At 44.6% G+C, this 20065-nt stretch overlaps 1 protein-coding gene across 6 annotated transcripts in view; it reads left to right on the top strand.

Moving 5' to 3' along the window:
• The window catches only part of LOC120529819 (genetic suppressor element 1-like), a 79918-nt gene that overhangs the window by 19582 nt on the left and 40271 nt on the right, over positions 1-20065 (top strand). For 3 of the 6 annotated variants that reach the window (XM_039753995.1, XM_039753992.1, XM_039753993.1), the window contains 3 exons: positions 17367-17542; positions 18515-18648; positions 19552-19749. In XM_039753995.1, the coding sequence (XP_039609929.1) occupies positions 17468-17542; positions 18515-18648; positions 19552-19749 (407 nt within the window). In that variant the 5' untranslated portion in view covers positions 17367-17467. Of the gene's footprint in view, positions 1-10816; positions 10979-15143; positions 15656-17366; positions 17543-18514; positions 18649-19551; positions 19750-20065 lie in introns of those variants that run through there. The other 3 variants (XM_039753996.1, XM_039753997.1, XM_039753994.1) reach the window with 3 other exon arrangements.

Genomic DNA, 20065 nt, shown 5'->3' with positions numbered 1-20065 from the left:
ATTTCAGTTTTGTGTGCGCCACATGTAAACACCCCCTCACTGTTTTCGTCCTCCCTGCTGGACACCAAAACTCCTTCACGAAAGGTTTTCCGTAAGATCATGGAAAAAAGTGGAAAAGGAAACTAGAACACTCATGAAGAGCGCACCCCATATATTATATAAGAAGTTAAGAAACGAGATTTAGTGTGTAACGTGAGGAATGTCTTCGCAGACGCAAGTCTAACTAACTGGTGAAAGATGGCAGTAGTGCCGGTTATGAAGACAGTGAGGCGTAAGGGGCGGGTCCAGGAACCCCGCCCCCAGATCCCGGAAGTGATGTCATGTGCGCTTCAGATTGCTGGTTTCCAGATCTGCAGGGAAATGGAGAGGCAGAGTGGCTCCTTTAATTCAAGAACCGGGAATACTTCCTGTTGCTTGAGGGTGGTCCACAGGAAGCACTTCCACTGCTAGAGGGTGGTCCGCAGGAAGCAGTTCCGGGTTATGCGTAAGTCCCACAAAGTAGAGTTTGCTAATCCATGCTGCACAATCCCCCCCCACCCCCAGGTGGCACCCCGGGAAATCAGCAAGTTTCCCCTATGGGACTACAGCTCCCAGCATGCCCTGTGGGTATTCATGTGAGTTGCTAACCCAGGGATGCTGCCATCTGTTGTGTTGGATGAATACATAGTCCAAACTTGTCATCTCCCCGGTACCATCTTTATGTTAGCCTCTCATCCAGGTGAGACTCTTCAGTCCAACCCTACCAGGATGCCAACATGTCCACTGGCACAATGGTATTTTTTGCTGATCTTCTGAACAGGGCTTCTTCCTGATCACTCACCACTGTGGCCTCCTAACCAGGGAAGGGACCAGAACCCATCCTGACATGGACACCGGCCCATTACATGAGTAAGGCTATTTAAAGTTTTACGTACCATTAGTAGTATCTTAAAGTCGCTGGTAAAAGACACAGGCAACCATTGTAATGACGCTGAGACTGGGGTGATGTGATCAGAGTTTCAGTTTTCTGGTTAAAATTCTTGCTGCCACATTCTGAACTCATTGTAACCGATTGATGACTTCCTTAGGTGGTCCAGTTAGGAGTTCATTGCAGTAATCCAGCTGACAAAAAACAAACGCGTGAATTAATTTCGCTACATCGTGCCGCGGTCTAAGAGGTCTAACGTTTTCAATGTTCCTTAAATGGAAAAATGCAGTCGTAGTATTCTGATTACTGAGTGATTTAAAGTTTTGGTCCGAGTCCATGATTACACCTGCTTTCTTTACTTTACTTCACCTTTGACTTTTAATGCTAATGGATCAAGATCATTTGCACCACTTGTAAGAAACCAAGATGAAGGGTTGGGGCAGCAAGGGTGAACCCTGTATAATGGCAAAGGATGATTAGAAAATAATGTAGACGTCTTTCCAGGCTCAAGTCTGGCTGCCATCTTGGTGGTGGCTCTTTCGGGAAGTGGTGGGTCCCAGAAGTGACGCATGTGGTCTTCTCATCATCATTCTTCAGGTCTGGAGGCGAAAGGAACGTAGAGGCAGTAGGTGACGGTGGCATCCCCTGACTCGGAGTAGATGAACCCTGGCGTTCCCTCCCAAGCACACGTGTGCGACACACTTGGTACACCTTTGCCCACAGCGCTGTTTCACCCCAGACTCCATTGTGCACAGGTGATCAGTAAACCCGTGTGCTCGCGTTTCACCTTAAGAGACTCAAAGAACTTCATCCGTAGACCACTAGGCAGTTAGGGCTTCAGCCACAAAGCTACGTCTTCACCTTGTGAAAGATAAAGAACAGCACAAATGAAGAGCTGGGGCACCGTTACGAACTAAAAAGCACTTCCGAAAACGCCCACTAGAGGGGGATATATCGCCAAAGCCCGGCTAGGCAACTGGGCAAACACAAAATCTTTATAAAACTACCTGTACAAAAATTTGATTCTTAACAAAATGCTCTGCCACACAATGAAACTGCAAAACTGCCCTAAAACACGGCAAACTAAGACCCAAAACACAATCCAAAGGCCAAGAGCAGAGGTTCAAAAATACACAAGACATCACCCACCTCAGTATGTATTCACAAATGACCACCCATCAGGAGCTGTGAGAGACCCCCCTGATTTATAGGGTGGAGGGCGGTTCCATGCGGTGATTGACAGGTGGCCCCACCTCCTGGAGGCCCCACCCACAAAACACAGGCAGCTAATAGACAAGATCAAAAAACAAAGGAGAAGGTGCACAATCGACAAAGGCAACGGTAATTTAAATGAATGGCACAGGGAACCAGGGAGAAGTTCTGGTTCGTGATGGGCATCAGCCAAAAGTAAGTGGACTTCTCCCTATATAAGACCGAGTTGAGGGGTTTCATTGTTAGCCGGCGCATCATCAGAAGTCCATAGCCACTCAATTGACAAACACTGGGCTGTACTGAAGGGCTTGGTGACTTTAAACTGGCACTGTCATAGGACGTCACCTTTGCCAAAAGTCAGTCCACGAAATTTCTGCTCTGCCCGATCTTCCCTGGGCAACCGTAGATCGTATTGTGAAGTGGAGGCGTTGAAAGAGAAAGAGAGTCGTCATTTGAGATGAGAATCCCTGCACAAGACTGGCTTCTTCAAGCAGTGGAGGTCGCCTTCTGAGTTCTACCCTGAGCTTCTCCTTCCTGTGTGTGGACTCATTACATAGATCAGGGGGCTACTGGGGGTTGTGCAGACCACCACGAATCATAAGCTCTTACTGGACAGCCAATCAGATTGCCTGTTTTTATCGTTTGGTTTACTTGACTTGAGTCCGATACTTTAATCCTTCCCACAACCCTAATCTTAACCTGATTGTATCACATAACCTCGCTGACGTACACGACAAAGCGACAACGTCGTCAATGGAAAGGCGCTCTGGATGTCCGCATCTTGACTCTGTTAGGGTTATCGCTGTTTTATGATAACGTCATTGACTGTCACCTGTTGTCCTTATTTACTATAAATGAGCAGACAGATGGCTTCAAGTCAGCACCAGTCAGGAGCACAAAAAAGAAAAAAATAATGAAAGCATGAAGACGCAGACGTGCTGCACTTACAGATGTGTCTGGAAATGTCCAACTTACAGCAAGCTCGCTGACATTGCATTAATTGTCAGTACACTGAAGCTAACGGTTTACTGGACTAATGGAGTAGCGTTATGTGTAACAGTCTTGATAGCACATGTTTAACAGATAGGCACTCTAACATCTGATACTACTGTATGTGACACTTGGGTGTGGATTATTCATTACCGCCATCCAGACCTCAGGACCTCACATTCTTAAAGGCTGCCAATGACATATGAAGTGCTCTGAGCATGGAGGGCACATCTGTAAATGTCACCAACACACTCAGGCTCTCTGCTTACTAGTTATGAGTGGAATTGTGGGTAAGCAACAGGCAAGCAAAAGGCAATGAGCTCAGCTGAACTCCAACAGTTGGTTCATCCTACTCATGTGTGTCTGACTATCTACAGTATAGTGCTGTTTAGACAGATAGATTTGAAAGATGTGAAAGGCACCATATAATAGATTGAAGATCTGAAAGGCACTATATAATAGATTGATAGATAGATAGAATGAATGGTACTATATAAGAGATAGATAGAGTTTAATTTAGTTTAGTGTAGTGGGCAGGATAAGATTGATATATAGATAGATGTGAAAGGCACTATATAATAGATAGACAGATGGATATGAAAGGCACCATATAATAGATAAACAGATGTGAAAGGCACTACATAAGAGATAAATAGACAGATGTGAAAGGCAATATAAAATATAGATAGATAGATAGATTTGAAAGATGTGAAAGGCACCATATAATTGATAGATAGAATGAAAGGCACTATATAATAGATATTAATTTAGTTTAGTGTAGTAGGCAGGATAACATAAACAGATGGATATGAAAGGCATTATACAGTGTCTAATAGATAGATAGATAGATCAACAACATCCAACATGAATCACACAAACCCGATTTAATTAAAAAAGTAAAATTTCAGACTTGGCTAAAGTTAAGAGGGCAGGCCCAGTAAGGCGCTATAATGGAGTGTTGCTGTAACTGTGCAGCAGCCCCAGTTGTGTTTCTTCTGTCGAGTGATTTGTTGCCTGATGTTCCTCAGTGCTGGTGTGTCACCGAAATGATGATATGCCCCTTTGTTCATAATGGTGCTCAGTTTTGTCTTCATGCTCTCCTTCACTGCTGCCTCCAGCAGGTCCAGAGGGCCTCCCGTAACTCAGCCTGCCTTCTTCCTCAGCTTGTTGCTTTGGTGGGCCTCTCTTGAGGTGATGTTATCGGCTAGATACGCCTCCCTGGCTATCACAGAGTTGTAGAACATGTGAAGGAGGTCACTAACCACATTAAATAAAAAAAAAGAAAAAAAAAAAAGAAGTGTCCGCTCTGCCCCTTCCTTCTGTAGTTCCTCTGTGATATGAGACCAGTCCAGCCTGTCACTGCTGTGGACCCCCCTAAGTATTTGGAGCAGTGCACCACCTCCACATCCACCCCCTGAAATGCTGCCAAAGGGGCTTCATCAAAGTGTTGAGTAAGGGGTCTGAATTCTTTTGTCAATGTGATATTTCAGTTTTATTTTTACATTAACAAATTAACACTCCTCTCATGAATCCTATACCAATTGACATATAACACATACATATAAATTGCATTTTCCATTCCAACAGATGGTGCACCACAAATGTTAACACTTTTAAAAAAAAAAATATTTTATAACAATTACATAAAGTTCTAAAGTGCCAATTTTTTTTGATCATTCTGGGGTGTTGAGTTGTTTAATGAGTGACAAAGTGAATGTAAATGATTTTAGTGAAGCTGGAGCCAATCCCAGCCAACACAGGGTGCAGGCAGGAAACAAACTCCAGGCAGGGCGGGACGGGGAGAACACGCAAACTCCACACAGGCAGGGAGGACCCGGGAAGCAAACCTGGGCCTCCTTACTGCGAGGCAGCAGCGCTACTCACTGCGCCACCGTGCCGCCCAACCTGAAACTACATAGATATAATATAAGGTGATACCCTTCCCTTAGTGATACGGAGGTAAGAAATCACACAGGAGAAATAACTTTGCTTTCTTTAATGACGATTTATGCGGCATAACAGATAAAGGAAACCCTAACCAGACCTTCGAGTAGTGAGAGCCCGATGTATAGAGCAGCGTTTCTCAACCTTTAAGTATTTGTGACCCAAGTTTTCATAACAGTTTTATTCGCGCCCCCCTAATGTTTTTTTTGAAAGGAGCCCACTAATACCAATTTGTTCTTTTTTAATTAATGATATATCATAGATGCATAATTTATTATACCAACTTAACTTTTATCGACATTTATCTAACTCTATATTTATTTTTCTAGTATCAGATTGTAGTTTAAGTTCATTTGTTTTGGTTTCAATAGATGTATTTTTCATATTTTTGATTCTTGTTTTCTTTTTTCACATCTTCCCTTTTATGACTTCAGACCTTAGGGGCCCGCCCCACAGTTTGAGAACCACTGGTATAGAGTCTGCCATTTTCATCTCTGTGTTGGAAGGATTTTCAGGATCGGATAACATTATCTCCCATCCGTTCGTCGGCTTCAAAGGTGTGCCAGGCGATGTTCCAAGGCTTTATACTCTTTCCTCACGTGCAGACCCCCACTTAGGTGAATCATGACATTCCAAACAAGGAAAAGAGGATCCAATGTCATGCTGACTGTGACACACAGAATCAGAACACGTTGCCCATTTTCGTAGTTGTCCCTGTCTTGTCTTCTACCGCTTGCCTAGCAGTTCTAAATGATGAGCCCCTGTGTGCTAAATCTGGCCTTATGAGTAGAAAGAAAAGCAGTTTAAACATATCTCTTATATATATTTCTCTTCTGGTTCGTCCTGCTTCCTCTTTAACTCTTATCCCGCCCACACGCAGCCTACATGGCATTTCTCGATTCCTATTGGTTCGTCCTGCTTCCTCATCAAATCTGGTCCGGCCCACACGCAGCCCACATGGCATTTCTCAATTCCTATTGGTTCGTCCTGCTTCCTCTTCAAATCTGGTCCCACCCACATGCAGCCCACATGGCATTTCTCGATTCCTATTCGTCCTCTTCTTCCAAACCCTTCCCCACGCTGCCTGCGGCCTCCCATACACCCCCACGGCGCTTTTCTTAATTCCTATTCCTCCTTCGGTGTTCCCCGCTCCTCTCTCATGAGCCCATCGGTGTCTCATCACCGCCCGATATCTAGCCTGACCGTGTGACCTTCACTTCGGCCATGTGTGCTCCTGGGTGTCTTTTCCATAGCCTCCTACAGGCAGGTACTCTCTCGACCATTGCCATTGGTTTCGCTCCTTGCTATTTTCGTTATACTGCGACAGTTGTTTCCTAAGCCTTTGTTATAAAATGAACGACAGCATCTTCTCTGTCGATGGGTTTTTGTACAACGTCATCTCAATTCCGGGATCCGGCAACTGCCTGTTCCTATCCGTGGGTTATTTCTTGACACAAACGGTTGACGAAGGCAATGCAAGGTTTTCCGCTCCTATTCTTACGGTTATCTAGTTAAACTTATATTCTGATTACACAGGCAAAGAAGCAGAAGACGTCCATAGGAAAAGTTGGGGGACCACCCAACAGAAGAGGCCATTTAAGGCTTTCTATGTTAAAAGGAGGACTGAAGTCTGCCCGGGTGCCAGTGTAAGGATTCAAGAACTGGAGTTCTGTGTTCGTATTTTCCTTTTCTTGTAATAATTCCTGCGGCTGTATTTTGGATTAACTGGAGGCTGTAGAAAGAACAATTCGAAGATCCAGTGATGACGCCTCTCCCCTCGTTCTCAAGACCTAAATATGAGCTGTTAAAGAACGATGGCCTTTTGGTTAATCGATTCTTACAATTAAGTTGGGATCAGGGGGACCCACCTGTGAAAATGGGACCCCCTCATTCATAATTCAATTAATGGTTGCTTGTTGTGCTGGCATCCCTGTGAGGCAAAAATAGTAGGCAGCTGTGCCAGTAAGTGGCAGCAACGCAGCTTCACTGATGATGACCCGACCGCGGAGAGCGTCGTCGACCCGCTGCTTCATGGCTGCTTGGAAGAAGGGACACAGACAAGCCTCTAACAATGGATGCTGTCAGCAGACTAACGTGTTCTGCTCTAACGTTATTTATTATTTTTACGTCGGCAGTTTCTTTGCAGCCTTTGTCGATTTTCGTAAAGCGTTTGACTCAATTTGATCGAGCTGCCCTGTGGGACCTCCTGAGACTTCGCGGGATCCCCTCAATGTCGCTGGATATCCTGGCCGGCCTGTACACTGGGACTGTGAGTACTGTGCAGAGTGGAGGAAGACCCTCTCGGTTGATTCTGGGGGTCCGTCAGCGGTGTGTTCTCCTCCTGCTCTGTTCAATGCTTGCACAGACTGTGTGATGGGCAGGGTCGTGGGGTCCAGCGGCTGGGGGGCATCTGTTGGTGAAAGAGAGATTCAATGATGCTGTGATCTGCGTGGAGTCAATGGAGGCTCTGATCGGGGGTCTCGAGAGACTGAGTGAGGGGGTCTGAGTGTCTGGGCTTGTGAGGGTCCAACAATCCAGGCCTTTAGTGCTCTCCTGGGCACGGCCATCAGCAGGGTGTCTGTCCGCAGAGAGAGTGTCGACCTCGTCATCGAGAGGTTTACTTACCTTGGCAGTGACATTTGTGTGACTCTGGTGACTCTTTCTATGAAGTCAGTAGATGGTTTGGGGGGTCAGGAGGTTTGTGACACTCAGCAAAAGGACGAAGGTCCAAGTCTTTAGAGTCCTGGCGCTTCCTGTTTGTGAAACATGGCCGCCATCCAGTGACCTGAGATGAAGACTGGACTCCTTCATGTGGGTCTCTTCAGAGAGTCCTCGGGTGCCACTGGTTTGACTTTGTGTTGCTCATGGAGTCCCGAATGAGGCACCTGACCTGCATCGTGAGGGGAGCGTCAGTTACGGCACTACGGCCATGTGGCGTGATTACCCGAGGGTGATCCAGCTTATTCTGGAGGACCCGAATGGCTGGACCAGGCCAAGGGGATGACCACATAACACCTGTCTGCAGTGATAGATGGTCGTTTCTGGAGGGTGGAACTGAACTACATGCCTGCCTGGTTGCCAATCGGGATCCCAAATTGTTTCGTCATGTGGTGGGTGAGTACCAGTGTGTACCCCCCAACCTGACCTGACCTGACCCTACTGGGTTATGTACAGAAGCGTTGGCATAGGAACTTAAATGCTTATCTAAAATACAGGGTGCAGCAGAAATAACTCCCACATTTCAAAAAATCACTGTGGGGTCCCCGAAGCAGGTAGAGGGGTGCGGTCCGCTCCGTTAGGTATGGTACATAATAAAGTTTTCAGTCGTCACCATGCCGTGGTCGGGTGAGCATCGAGGCTTTGTAGTGGAGGCTTTTTTCAAAAATGGCAAATCTGCAGCTGCGACGCAGAGGATGTTCTGCACGCGGTTCGGTTTACGTGCCAATGAAAGTCTTCCAGACCGCTAAACGATTTTGCTGTGCGTTCAAAGAGTAAGGGCGACAGCAGGTGTTCAAACATCGTCCTCGGTCCTTGGACCAACTAAAGGAGGCTATTCAAGAAGAAATTCTCATGCTAGTGAGAGTGATGGAAAACTTCCAAGAACGGCTCCCAATGTGTATCAGCCGTCAAGGCCACCATTTGGGCGAAATCATTTTTAAAACTTAAAGTAAAAAAACTTTTTTATATCTACATTTGGGAAATAAAAAGTTTTTGGTGATACCTCGTAGCGTTTCTTTTTCAATCCCCCTTTGAAATGTGGCGCACTCTGTATATCGACAGTATGCATGTGTTACCTGGCTGTGGCAGATAGAGGGTCCTTTCCGGAGGGTGGGACTGGACCTCGTGTATGCCCATGCCAACCGGGATCCTGAGTTGTTTTGTCGTGTAGTGGGGGTGGCAATGTGCTGTACCAGTGCCTGCTCCCCGACTTGACTTGATCTGTGTGTTCAGTAATGCAAACTCAGACAACAGTGGCACACAGTGGCACACTTGTCTGACCTGCTGGCACAGAGGTCAAGCTGCTGCTCACCTCACAGGCATTAACGTGCCATCCCTAAATCTTCAATAATCAACTCTTAAGCCCCTATGTACAGTGGTGCTTGAAGGTTTGGGAACCCTTTAGAATTTTCTAGATTTCTGCATAAATATGACCTCAAACATCATCAGATTTTCACTCAAGTCCTAAAAGTAGATAAAGAGAAACCAGCTAAACAAATGAGACAAAAACATTAGACTTGGTCATTTATTTATTGAGGAAAATGATCGAATATTACATATTAGTGAGTGGCAGACCCTTTGCTTTCAGTATCTGCTGTGACCCCCCAATAACTACAACTAAACGTTTCCGGTAACTTCTGATCATTCCTGCACACCAGCTTGGAGGAATTTTCGCCCATTCCTCCGTACAGAACAGCTTCAACTCTGGGATGTTGGTGGGTTTCCTCATATGAACTGCTCTCTTCAGGTCCTTCCACAACATTTCGATTGGACTTTGACTTGGCCATTCCAGAACATTCACTTTCTTCTTCTTCAACCATTCTTTGGTATTACGACTTGTGTGCTTAGGGTCGTTGTCTTGCTGCATGACCCACCTTCTCTTGAGATTCAGTTCATGGACAGATGTCCTGACATTTTCCTTTAGAATTCTCTGATATAATTCAGAATTCTTGTTCCATCACTGAAGGCAAGCCGTCCTGGCCCAGATGCAGCAAACAGGCCCAAACCATGATACTACCACCACCATGTTTCACAGATGGGATGAGGTTCTTATGCTGGAATGCAGTGTTTTCCTTTCTCCAAACATAACGCTTTTCATTTAAACCAAAACGTTCGATTTTGGTCTCATCTGTCCACAGAACATTCTTCTAATAGCCTTCTGGTTTGTCCACGTGATCTTTAGCAAACTGCAGACGAGCAGCCATGTTTTTTTTTGGAGAGCAGTGGCTTTCTCCTTGCAACCCTGCCATGCACACCATTGTTGTTCAGTGTTCTCCTGATGGTGGACTCATGAACATGAACATTAGCCAATGTGAGAGAGGCCTTCAGTTGGGGTCCTTTGTGACCTCGCCGACTATTACACGTGTGCCTTGCTCTTGGAGTGATCTTTGTTGGTCGACCACTCCTGGGGAGGGTAACAATGGTCTTGAATTTCCTCCATTTGTACACAATCTGTCTGACTGTGGATTGGTGGAGTCCAAACGCTTTAGAGATGGTTTTGTAACCTTCTCCAGCCTGATGAGCATCAACAACTCTTTTTGTGAGGTCCTCAGAAATCTCCTTTGTTCGTGCCATGATACACTTCCACAAACATGTGTTGTGAAGAGCAGACTTTGATAGATCCTGTTCTTTAAATAACACAGGGTGCCCACTCACACCTGATTGGCATCCCATTGACTCGAATTTCACCTTCAAACTAACTGATCATCCGTGAGGTTCACATACTTTTGCCACTCACAAATATGTAATATTCGATCATTTTCCTCAATCAATAAATGACCAAGTATAATATTTTTGTCTCATTTGTTTAACTGGTTTCTCTTTATCTACTTGTAGGACTTGAGTGAAAATCTGATGATGTTTTAGGTCCCATAGAAAATTCCAAAGGGTTCACAAACCTTCAAGCACCACTGTAGCTCGGACTTATTAGGCGTCATAAGGCATTTTATTTTATTTGAGCTTTAATGCCCACAGTATCGATGGGTCCTAACAGATCTAAATGCCATTTCATTGCTTGTATGTTTTATGCGCTTGTCTTGTTTGTCACACTTCCAAAGGTCCTGTGCGCCGGTGACAGTCTCTTTAGTCTTCTGTCTGTGAGAAGAAGCTCAGCACCCACGTGCCCAAAATGAAATCTGCCTGCCTGCTTCTTCAGAGAACATAACGTCCTCGACTCCCAGACGTTCAGCACAGCAAGTGAAAAGGCAGGTGAGGCAGGCCAGGGCCCTTCTGCTAAAATAAATGATAATAATTCTTTGCATTTATATAGCGCTCAGCAATTGTAGGTCAAGGGCCCAACAGAGCTGAATCCCTATTGGCATTTATGGGATTCGAACCGGCAACCTTCCGATTGTTAGTGCAGATCCCTAGCCTCAGAGCCACCACTCCGCCTATGGTGTCCTTTTAAAGCTGCCTCAGGGTTAGCCTTGTCATAGCTAGCCTTCCATCCATTTTTCAACCCGTTGAATCCTAACACAGGGTCATGGGGGTCTGCTGGAGCCAATCCCAGCCAACATAGGGTACAAGGCAGGAACCAATCCTGGGCAGGGTGCCAGCTCACCACAGGGCACACACACACACACACCAAGCACACACTAGGGACAATTTAGGATGGCCAATCCACCTCACCTGCATGCCTTTGGACTGTGGGAGGAAACCCACGCAGACACGGGGAGAACATGCAAACTCCACACAGGGAGGACCCGGGAAGCCAACACCCAGGTCTCCTAACTTCAAGGCAGCAGTGCTACCCACTGCGCCACCATGCCGCCCTTGTCATAGCTAATAGCACTAAAGCTGATGATAAAGCACGTTGGTCCGTAATCAGAATTCTCAACAGGCCCCCAAAAATGGAAGAGGGTGGTGTGGAGCCGACCCGCAACGTCACCGAGCCGTGAGGGGGTGTTTACAACATTAAGGGTCTTTATTTATTAATGTTAGCGTTATGCTTTGTGCATATTGAGCTTGTAAAATGACAACTGGTCGTGTGTGACGGTGACAGGAGGAAGTCGGTGGGGGGATCCCGGACAGGACAGGAAATCTTGAAACATGGTGCTTGTTTCATGGAAATTACGAAACTTTGAAATCTACCAGAGTTACTTTTTAAAACATGAAATAGAGTATTTTCGGGAGAGTAGAAGGCACAAGTTTATTTTTAGTAAATGTCACATTTCCGGAATTAATTTGACTTGAAAAGTGACAGCGTACGATCTTGTTGCGCCACTTTCAGCCACGAGACTCTCCTTCTGCAGGACTTGTGAAAACTGGCCATTGACACTTCTGCTTGGTGGCGACCTCACGGTATCATTGTGGATGAGTTTCGAGCTTTTATTTTCTGATAAGATTTACGTTTCCCCTTTTTGGAACAAGCTTCTGATACACTCAGAGATACGATGACAAAGCGTTACATGGGATTTGTGCACAAAAATGGGTGGAATTTCTTTAAAAAATAAATAAATAAATAAATAAAAGGGGACTTGTAGATCACATCGACATGAGCAGGTCCATACTGGTAACCAGACTGCGTATGCTTTAATTCATGTCAGCTTAATGGGTTATGTTTAGAAGTCCTTCTCAGTCTCCATATGCACTTCAACTACAGAGAAGGAGCTAAAAGACCCCCATTTTACTTTTATTTCATAAGATGAGCTCAATTCAAGGAAATCAAAGTAGACTTCAGTGTTAACGTGTCCAGTGCACGGAGTGTATTTTATAATACATGTAGTCAATAAAATGCACTGCATTTGGTGTTCCAACAGATGGCACATCACAGGCATTTGTCATAAAAGAAAAGCATGACTATAAATGTTTGTGATGCACCATCTGTGGGAATGACAAATGCAATGCCCAGGTCTCTGTTATATGTCAATTGGTATGGGGTTTGTAAAAGAAGTGTTACTATTTGTGATGTGCCATCTGTGGGAATGACAAATGCAATGCACAGGTCTCTGTTATATGCCAATTGGTATGGGGTTTTTGAAAGAAGTGTTAATGTGTTAATATAGAAAAACTGAAATATGACATTGATACAAGTATTCAGACCCTTTACTCTGCATTGGGGTGAAGTTCTTTTGGTAAAATTTCAGGGAGTGGAAGTGGAGGTGGTGCACTGCTTCAAATACTTAGAGGGGTCCACCACAGTGACCGGCTGGACTGATCTCATAACACAGAGGCAAATGTAATGCCCAGGTCTCTGTTATGTGCCCATTGGTATGGGATTTGTGAGAAAAGTGTTAATGTTAGTCATGCACCATATGTTGGAATGACAAATGCAAGGCATATGTTATATGTCAGTTGGTATGGAATTAAAAAAAAGTGTTAATGCTTGTGATGTGCCATCTGTTGGAATGACACATGCAATGCATTTATCTCTGTTATATGTCAATTGGTATGGGATTTGGGAAAGAATTGTTAATGTTTGTGATGCGCCATCTGCTGGAATGACAAATACAATGCATAGGTGTTTCTTATATGCCAACTGGTATGGGATTTCTGAAAGAAGTGTTAATGTATTAATATAGAAAAACTGAAATATGACATTGATACAAGTATTCAGACCCTTTACTCTGCGTTGGGGTGAAGTTCTTTTGCTAAAATTTAAGGGAGTGGAAGTGGAGGTGGTGCACTGCTTCAAATACTTAGAGGGGTCCACCACAGTGATCTCATAACACAGAGGCAAATGTAATGCCCAGGTCTCTGTTATGTGCCCATTGGTATGAGATTTGTGAGAAAAGTGTTAATGTTAGTCATGCACCATATGTTGGAATGACAAATGCAAGGTATATGTTATATGCCAGTTGGTATGGAATTAAAAAAAAGTGTTAATGTTTGCTGCGGTGGGCTGGCGCCCTGCCCAGGGTTTGTTTCCTGCCTTGCGCCCTGTGTTGGCTGGGATTGGCTCCGGCAGACCCCTGTGAACATGTAGTTAGCATATAGCAGGTTGGATAATGGATGAATGGATGGTTGATAATGTTTGTGATGTGCCATCTGTTGGAATAACAAATGCAATGTACATGTCTGTATTATTCATAAAAGCCGAGTTAATGTTTGTGACGCACCATCTTTTGGGATGACAGAGACATTGTAGCCGGATACTGCAGATGCACAAACAGGCAAACACTTGATCATTTATTAAGGTGGACTCCATGAACAGTAGAACTGACTTTTTAAAATTGCAGTGGATTAAGAAAGTTTTCTGATGCCTTCACTTTCTGAAATGTATACGATGTACACTTCTGCTTCATTATTATTACTAAACACTATTATTATTATCTTTATTTAAGATTCTTCATGCTACTTTCACATAATTGCGCAGTTTTATTCACACTACGATGGGCTGGTGCCTCGTCCAGTGATTCTCCCTTTGTTGTGCCCAATATTTGCAGCTTTCCCACCATAAGATGGGTGCATGGATGGATGGCATGCTGTATGCAGGACGTGTCGGTCAAACGCAAACACGGTCGGGTCCACTGGTGTGTTCACTTGTTACCGGTGATGCCCAACACAGAGGATTGTGAAGTCAAAAAGAGTTGACTGCTGTCGGCACCCGATGACATGCAGTATTAAGAGCAACCAATCAGGGTGGATGCAGCGCCCTCTAGAGGGAGCTGCACGATAAGCAATGACAGACGCTAAGGCTGATGCTAGAGACTGGAGTTGAGATCATTATTGTCACATACACAGCAACAGCACACTGCAATTCTTGGAGCACAGTTGTGATGAAGTATAAATAAATAAGAGTAGCAGAAGGTGAATACATCAATAAATACATAAACAGATATAAGAGTTCAAAGAAGCGGTAACATATAGCACAATTGCTCATAAACCAGCAGGTGGGTACAGCACACAGTGCAGGGCAGGGCAGGGCAGGGAGGATCAGACTGCTGGCAGTTCAGTGACCTTATGGCCTGGGGGATGAAGCGGTGGGGAGCGAGGAGTGACGCATCGCAGAGGACAGACGTGTAAACAGGGGATGAGTCCTGTGGCTGCCATCGGAGATGATGGATTGAGGTCCCCTTAGGCGACGTCTGGCGGAGTTGATGCTGTGAGGCTGGAAGGTCAGCCCCGTTGTATGGAGCAGACCTCTGGAGGAGTTTGTGATTCTGGCAAGTCAGGTTACCAAAGCACACCACTAATGCATCCGGCCAGGAGGTCTGTCGATGGCGCGGTGGTAAAAGTTCACAAAGTGTTTTGGTTTCTCACCCCAAAGCTCTCAGGAGAAGAGTGCATACTGTTAGTCTCAGGTGAGTCGGCCAGCAGGCAGCCACTAAAGGTGCCAGCCACATCCTGTAGCCGCTCATCGCACCATCGCCTCACCGGCTTCCTTCTTGCTGGTCTCAATATGTTTGTGACTTTCTCTCTCTCTCTTTTTATAAAGCGTTTTAGATCCTTCCCTGTGACCGAATGCTTTGTACTTGGAGTACAACTTTAATTCTTTTGAAAATGTGTTTTTAATTGTAACTCCTTGCGTTTTAGGGGAACTGTAGAGTCCAATTCACCTGGTATGTGTGCGTTCTGAAACAAGATGATGTCGCAAGGAGCTGCGCGAACCGTAAAGGACCCAGCTGCCATCCTGGAGTTAAAAAGTAGAGTTACTGTTGTGGAAATGACTCAAGTAGACGTTTATGAAATTGTGATTAAATATCAAATGTGCAATGGAAGAGAGCCCCCGGTTGTATACGTGAGGATGAATCAAAAAGTAAAGGCGATTTGAAAATGACGCACGCACTACAGCACATCCGCAAAGGCTTATGGGTGATTCGAAGACGCGACGCGCCACGCCAGCTGAAGCCGGGGTCAAGTGAACGTGCGGGATGGCAGTCGGGACGAGCGGATCACACTTTTGAGTTGTAACGGTGAGGTGTGCACTTCTTCACTTCACTTCAGGTGCTCATTCACTTTTTTTTTTTCCAAAAGCCCCCCACCCCGTTGTGCCTTTTACCGCTCCGTCGGATCAGATCGCGTGAAAACAACACCGGCAATTAAAGCCGCATCTGAAATACGAAGCAATCGACCAGTGCCACCGTACCCGATCTTGCCATGTCACGTTAAACTTCACCCAACTTATTAAAAAACAACCGGACATTCCACGTTTATGGAGACGGCCCTGGGCGGAGTCCTTCCCTTCTTTTCTGTTATCCTTGTTCCTTACTATTCCCGTCTTCGGACGGGCAGACCCTGAGATAAGTACACCCCACTTGAGGTCTCTTACATCCTCCGATGTTTTAGACGCAGACAGCCATCTGAGTCTTCCTTCCTCGTCCAAAAGCCCACCGGACAGCAGCGTATCTTAGATTTGAAAATTCAGTGTCGGCTAATCGTAACGCTTTAGAGGACACATCTTAATATAAATAATCATTTAATAAGATGCCTAATAATCTTAAAAAATGAAAGTCTCAAAATAAAAATGAAGAAAGACAGAGTTTTGAACTTTATTATCAACAAAACATTTACATTATCATAAGTAAAGAAAACAAAGAAAACAAAGAAAATCAACTTCTTAACCCTCAAGTGTACAAGCGGACTCGAGAACACGCCGTCTTTTCACAGAAGAATTCACATTTGGGGGCATTTTGTGCAACTGATATTCTAAATATACTTTCACAGGTCCGTGAGGTACCTCGTCAGTTCACACGGCCTGCTTGATTTGACTTTCTCTCTTCTTGGTTTATAAATGGCCAGCTTGGCCTGACCGAGGAGGAAATCCCCAAATCGACATTCGTCAGGATTGTTCTTATTTGAGAGAGAGAAAGAGAGAGAGAGAGTGAGTGAGAGAAAAAGAAAGAGAGAGAGAAAGAGAACAAGAAAGAGAGAGAGGAGAGTGAGGGAGAAGGAGAGAGAGATAGAAAAAAGACAGAGAGAAAGAGAACAAAAAGAGAGAGTGCAAGAGAGAGATAAAGAGAGAAAAAGAAAGAGAAAAATAGACTGAGAGAAAGAGAAAGACAGAGAGAAAGAGAACAAAAAAGAGAGAGTGCAAGAGAGAGAAAAAGGAAGAGAAAAATAGACTGTGAAAAAAGAGAAGGGCAAAGAGAGAAAAAGGAAGAGACAGAGAGGAGGAGAGAGAGTGTGAGAGAGATAGAAAGAAGGAGAGAGAGAGAGAAAAGAGAAAAGGAGAGAGAGACTGAAAGAGAGAAAAAAGAAAGACAGAGAGAAAAAGAGCAAGAGAGAGAAAGAGAGAAAGAAAGGAGAGAAGAGAGAGAGAGAAGAGACAGAGAAAGAGAAAAAAAAGAGAGAGAGAGAGAGAGAGAGAGAGAGAGGAGAGAGCGAGAGAGCGAGAGAGAGAGAGAGAGAGAGAGAGAGAGAGAGAGAGCGAGCGAGCGAGCAGAAGAGAAGAAGCGAGAGAGAGAGAGAGAGAGAGAGAGAGAAAGAGAGAGAGAGAGAGAGAGCGAGAGAGCGAGAGAGAGAGAGCGAGAGAGAGGGAGCGAGAGAGAGAGACGAGAGAGAGCGAGAAAAAGAGAGAGAGAGAGAGAGAGAGAGAGAGAGAGAGAGAGAGAGAGAGAGAGAGAGAGAGAGAGAGAGAGAGAGAGAGAGAGCGAGCGAGCCTCATTGCTCTGTAATCCTGGCAGGCCGAGTTAAGATTTGCTCTTTTTGCCCTCAGACGTATCGTATGGCACCGATGCTGCCCTGGCACAGACCCCCACCTTCAAAAGCAGCCCTCCATGCCACAATCCCGGCGTTCCTTCAGGCGGCAGTCAGAAAATGAAATCGGCGCCCGTCGGCACCATTGCGCCTACTAAAGCTGCGTGTGACCTCTGGAGGAGTGCAGAGAAGCAGGTAAGCTGTGGTTTATTATTATTCTCTTTATATTTGTCTTTTTCGAGTTGTGGCCTACACTGCCCTCTTACTCTTTATGGTGTTCGCTGTGTTTTTTGGGATTGATGTGCTGAGTCGTACGTCTGTGTCCTCCACAGGAAGTAAAACATCTACCACCACATTACTTTATAGAGCTCTGAACGAAATACATCTTTATTAGAATTGAAATTCTCTCTGAAGTTCTTCCTTAAACCAGCACAGTTAGGCGGAGTGGTGGTGCTGATATCCGAAGGGTTGCCGGCTCACATCCCTGTTACTGCCAGAGGGGATCCTACTCTGTTGGGCCCTTAAGCTGCACTTGCTGTGTAATGGCTGACCCTGCGCTCTCTGACCCCAAGGGGTACACAAAAACAAACAAATCCCTAATAAAAGAAATTGTCTAAAAACAAAAAAAAAAAACTCAGGATGTGTTTTGTCCATCTGGAGCTCTGAGTTTCTTTTCCGACTGCAATCACAATCCTAAAGATGCAAAAGAAGCAGAATTGAAACTCAGAGCTCCGCAGCACGAGAAGCACGCGTATCCCTAACTAAACAAAAGTCCTCAAGTGGGGAAGACCAAGCAGTGTGTACGATGGACCACTTTGGTGTGTCTTTAGTGGAAAGTGCGGAGCCTGACAGATATATAAAAAAAACTTACTACACTCCTCCACGGTGACGGGAATGAGAGACCTAAATGGAAAGGTGACGTCACGTCATGCTGATTGGAGACTTTCATTCAGCACTCGCTTGATTTAATGTGAGTGGAGGTGCAGGTGACCATTTGACGTTGTGCTGCCTCAATAAACTTTACATGATCCTACATTGGAGTAAAAGCCTTTGGAAAACAGAAGAGAAAATGAAACATTTTTGTAGATAGATAATGCAAGTGAAGCGTGTGGTGATGATATGAGCTGTTAAAAGAAACATTAAATGTTTTTAACTTTTACTTTACAGCCATTTGGATTCAGACCATCTCAGGATCACTCGGGTTCTCCAGCTTATCTCCTAAAAGAAGAACAAAAGAATGGAGCCTCTCACTACCTGCAGAGGGGCGTGGGGCCTGAACCAGCATTCCCGGCCAGTATGGGGTGAGTGTTTACAGGGTGTCAGGAGGAAACCCAGTCATGCTGGTGGGAAATCAGGAAATCAATGGACAGAAAAAAGAGAACTGTAATCTACTGGACACAAATTCCTGACTTCCCAGTGACTGTCCTGGGTGTAGTGGGACACTCTTCTAAAATACATTACTACAAGTGTTTGTGATGCGCCATCTGTTGGAATGACAAATGCATTTCCTATATCTCTGTTATATGCCATTTGATATGGAATGTGCCATCTGTTGGAATGACAGAGACATTGCAACTAGACAGACACACAAATACACAGATAATTGCGTTGGTAAACTTTAATTATGATCTATTTATTTATTTTTTTGTTTCTTGCGCTTCTGTAAAAATATGAATTTCCACCTTGGCACAAATAAGCTTAATTAATTAAATCGGTAATTTGTTCATTTATCACCTATCTATCATCTATCTATCTATCTATCTATCATATAGTGCCTTTCATATCTATCTATCTATCTATCTATCTATCTATCTATCTATCTATTATATAATGCCTTTCATCTATCTATCTATCTATCTATCATATAGAGCCTTTCATATCTATCTATCTATCTATTATATAGTGCCTTTCATCTATCTATCTATCTATCTATCTATCTATCATATAGTGCCTTTCATATCTGTCTATCTATCTATCATGTTAGTGTCTCCTCAGCTGTGCTCTAATCATCTCAGGTTTATACTGAGACCACAAAGACCCAAGACGCTGGAGGACCAAGGTGGTCCACATACAATCACGGGTGACCCTCTCATCCACAGACTGGTTGTGTTGAATGCTCGTATCTCCTTCTGGCCCCTAACAGTGTGTTGAGTTGCCATCACTTGGCTTATCTTTGCTTTCCCTTTTTTTTTTTTACCTTGCAGGCTGTTGAGGCCTGGTCAGCATGACGTTTATCCAGGAAACAAAGCAGATGTTTACCCATCTGGATTTCACCCATACCTCAGCAAGGATGCCATTCGGCCAGTGCCCACCTACCCAAACCTGTCGATTGACCTAAATACTGCTTCATATTATTACCCTGGCTTTGTGCCCCACCTGACAATGCCGTCCTCCATCTACAGGTGAGTTTATATTCCTGGTGTGACACTAACGTCTTCTTCTTTTCTATCTTCATCGTTCCTGATTGCATCTATATCTTCCGTTCGCCTCAGCAGAGCTTTGTAAAGTTAGATTTACATGTACAGCTATTTACTTAAGGACATGTCACATTAGACAAATTTTCCAGCTGTTTTCAGTCATCGCCTTCATTTTCATAATCTTAGGAGATGTTCAGCAGCCCTCAGAGCAAAACACATCCCAAAAACTTCCAAAGATGCCGACACTTGAGGGATCAAAACCCGGCTAGCGCTAGGGCAAACACAGAATCTTTAAATTCAG

The sequence above is a fragment of the Polypterus senegalus genome, chromosome 5, assembly GCF_016835505.1.
Source record: "Polypterus senegalus isolate Bchr_013 chromosome 5, ASM1683550v1, whole genome shotgun sequence".
NCBI classification, from domain to species: Eukaryota; Metazoa; Chordata; class Cladistia; order Polypteriformes; family Polypteridae; genus Polypterus; species Polypterus senegalus.
This window is presented reverse-complemented; position numbering and strand designations above follow the sequence as displayed.